Source organism: Coptis chinensis, chromosome 3 (assembly GCF_015680905.1).
Source record: "Coptis chinensis isolate HL-2020 chromosome 3, ASM1568090v1, whole genome shotgun sequence".
Lineage (NCBI taxonomy): Eukaryota > Viridiplantae > Streptophyta > Magnoliopsida > Ranunculales > Ranunculaceae > Coptis > Coptis chinensis.
This window is the reverse complement of record NC_141458.1, coordinates 112,696,174-112,699,622: the sequence shown is the minus strand read 5'-3', so window position 1 is coordinate 112,699,622 and position 3,449 is coordinate 112,696,174. Positions and strand designations below refer to the sequence as shown.

Here is a 3,449-nt window from a genome sequence, read left to right as displayed (position 1 = left end):
TGTTCATCTGATAATGCTCTCCATAATCGGAGTATCTAAGAAATCAATTATGTCTCCCGTTATTAGTTCATGAACAAACATGAATCCTTTCTTTTTCTATAATCTAAACATTTGTACTCCACCGACTACTGAATCACTCAACATACATGGTTCCCTTTAAATACACTTGAGACTGAATTATCGTTCTCCCAATCTTGAAGCCCGGAATCACTGTAAATGCCACCTTCGCTCTGGCCTTACCAAGCGCGACTACACCTTTCCCAGTAACATTCTCCATGTAAATCATCGAAAAATCTACCCCTTGCTCCACTTGAAATATCTCAACAACGGGATCAAAAGAGAATGCCAATTTATGTAGCATCCATACCGAACTAGCCATATCAACATACGCTTGGTAAAAGCAGCGGACGATCTCCACAAACTCAATACCAACTCATTCTGATCCAAATTTCTAAACAACGATTTAACTCCATTGTAGGATGAATAAGCTTTTGGTACTTCATTTCACAAAAAATCTCGCAAAAACACCCACTCGGATTTTTATTAAGTAACTCAATCCCATCACCTGCCGCGTGTTCAACAAATTGCCTCAAACAACCATTACACTCAATTCCATCCTCCTCAATTAACCCAAAATTCACAGAATCAAAACCTTGAAACATCCCTAAACAAACATAAGATAAAAATGCATACCGATTATGCCCGTTTTTCAAATACTCAACATCAGGATAAACAGAACTTGCGGCGCAATCCAAATCCCATCCTACATTCTTCATCAACTCAATTAAAATCTTAGTAAATCTATGACACGACTTACAAACATAATTCAATACCTTATCAAACGCCCCAACTGTCAACAACTTCTCAGACGACAAAATACTACTTTTTGAAGTCCCTACCCGTTTCGACAATTCCGAAATAAACACCTCATTCTTTTTCAACTTCTGCTTCATTACCAAAACCTCAGCGTCTTTCGAGTCGATTTCTAACTGTAACCTGTTGACTAACATTTCCAAAGTTCTTAAAACACTTTGATTCTCTTCCACCTGTGCTTCAAAATGAGACCCGGTCAGCAAATTAGTGGTGGGGTTTGAACTATTGTTTAAAAAGTCTTTATACCATTTCTTGATTTCGGAAAGCTTTTGAAGATGGGAAACAGCGGCGCGGTCAGCGGCTTCGATGTTTTGAGGAATGAATGGAGAGTGGGCAGTTTGTAATTGAAGATAAGAAGCTTCGAAAGATGAAATTGTAGCGAAAAGAGAGGAAATTAGGGTTTGGGGAAAGGGTTTGGAATCTGGTTTAATTACAACAACTCGTTGGTTAGTGATGATTTCTTCTTCGGAAAGAGAAAGAGTTTGGAAGTCTTCTTCTACTTCTTCTTCTTCGGCAAAGAATTCAATTGTTTTTGCTTTGAATGCTATTGCAAATTTTTGAAACATTTCGGAAATTTGTGGTTGTTTTTGTGAAGGATCCATGTCTAGCATTTTTTTTTTGTTTTGTTTTGTTTTGTTTTGAGTATGAGTTTGTTTTTTGTTCTTGTTATGTTAAGTTGTTAACTGAAAAGTGTCAAGTAGGAGTTTGTTAGTTGTAAGATGGTTTGGAAGGCAAGGAATGTGTGTTGGATGTTAAGGAAAAGAAAGAGGATCTTTGAGAAGTCCAGTTGATGGGGTTTTCTCTCTTTCTTTATGTCAAGGTACATACTACACAAGACTGGTGGGTGGTGGGATTGGTGACATGGCCACAAATTGATACGTTCCAGACATTTTTCTCACATTCTAAATTTCACTCTTTCGATATATTCAGGATTTAGATAGAGAAAGAAAAACACGAACTGGTGTCATCAGGACTATTTTACCGGTAGAGAATAGTGAGAAGAAATCTGACTGTTGGATCATGCTAAATCCTAATAAGTGATTTCGGTATGTATGCTTGTACAATTTCTAACAAATAGTTGGAATGCCATATGTTCTATGTTAATGCTGAAATTTGAATAGTGTAGAGGAGACGAAAGACGGAAAGAATCAACATTTTTATGGTTGTGATTTACTGATTTAGTTTACAATTTCTAACTCAATTATTGTATCGATGAAATTCTTGATCGAGTATTAGTGCCAACTACAGTGTTGTCCAAGTTATTTTATTTCTTCATTCATTCATATTCAAAATCATTTAAGTGAGAATTCGTTCTTACCACTGTAAAGAAAGAGTTTCTGAGGGAATGAGGGTGTCTGTCTATGGTTCTATGGGCAATCACTGGGCTCACCTCATTCTTAGGCCTACACTTGTGTCCATGATACAAAAACCAGGAAACAGATATTTAAAGCAAAGCCTGGTTACGGCATGTATCCTTGGGATCTCATGCACCCTCATTTGATCAACTTGGGAAGATGTTAGTTGCTAATCCAGGCATCCAGCCAGTGTAAAGATACATTTAACTAATGAACACACGCACAAGGTGATATTTTCTGAAAAATATCATGACTTAGCTACTGAAATATATCATTCAACGCAAGACTATTCGGAAAATGCAGCCAGATTATGTGTTGTTACTGGTATATGTATACCAAAGTTTTGTATGCTGCTAAAAGGATCAGATGCTCCTAGGGCCAGCATTTCTTACTCACTGTTGAGAACAATGAAATAAATATCGTCCAAGCTTAGGAGATTTCCAAATTTCAATTAATGTGTAACTTGTCAAAAACAGGTTAAAAAGATGTTTCCTAATTTCCTTAGCAATTGAAGTTGTCTGTTGTCTTAATGATGTGAAGTTAAACAAAATAACGATCATAAACAACTCAACCCTAACAACCATATCCTATGATCACATTAGACATTATTGTTCATCAGCAGGAGACAAAATATCATCTGTACGGATCCACTGAATCGGTCGGGAGCTACATTGCATTCAAATGACTACAGTAGTGTCCCGTGTGGAAGGTCCCAGAACAAACCCACTCATGCCGTATTGAGACCCCACTATATGGGATTGACACCATTCTAACAAAAAGTAAAACAATAATAGTTATTTCTTATATATCTTTTTACACTCCACATGCCCCATAGTTCTACTGCAAACATTTGCCGTGAGATTTCATATCCCGCTATAGACAGTTACTGCGATATTGCACAATCCAAGATATCAAGTTGCAGCGAGATCCCATATCCTACGGTAGGGAGTTGCCGAAGATTTTTTTGTGTTTTTTATTTTTTTTCACTTCAAATTTTGCATATTTAACACACACGACATAGATACTTCATTTTCTTATTTATAGTTTTTTTATACACTCTAAGAACAATACCAAAATCATGAAAAAAAAAATTTACAATCGAAGCATAATTTTGCTATCTCGCGGCAAATATTTTTCATATATCTTTATAAAAAAACTCAGAATCAAATTAATAGAGAAGAGTTTTAATAATTAACACAAATAAAGACTCAATTTTAGTGA

At 36.0% G+C, this 3,449-nt stretch overlaps 1 protein-coding gene across 1 annotated transcript; it reads right to left on the bottom strand.

Annotated features, from left to right (window-relative positions):
* Nucleotides 1–422: 422 nt before the first annotated feature.
* Nucleotides 423–1,475, bottom strand: LOC147513076 (protein GRAVITROPIC IN THE LIGHT 1-like). Its single transcript, XM_086598851.1, has one exon. It carries the CDS (start codon nt 1,473–1,475, stop codon nt 423–425), a length of 1,053 nt encoding a protein of 350 aa, XP_086454977.1.
* Nucleotides 1,476–3,449: the final 1,974 nt, after the last annotated feature.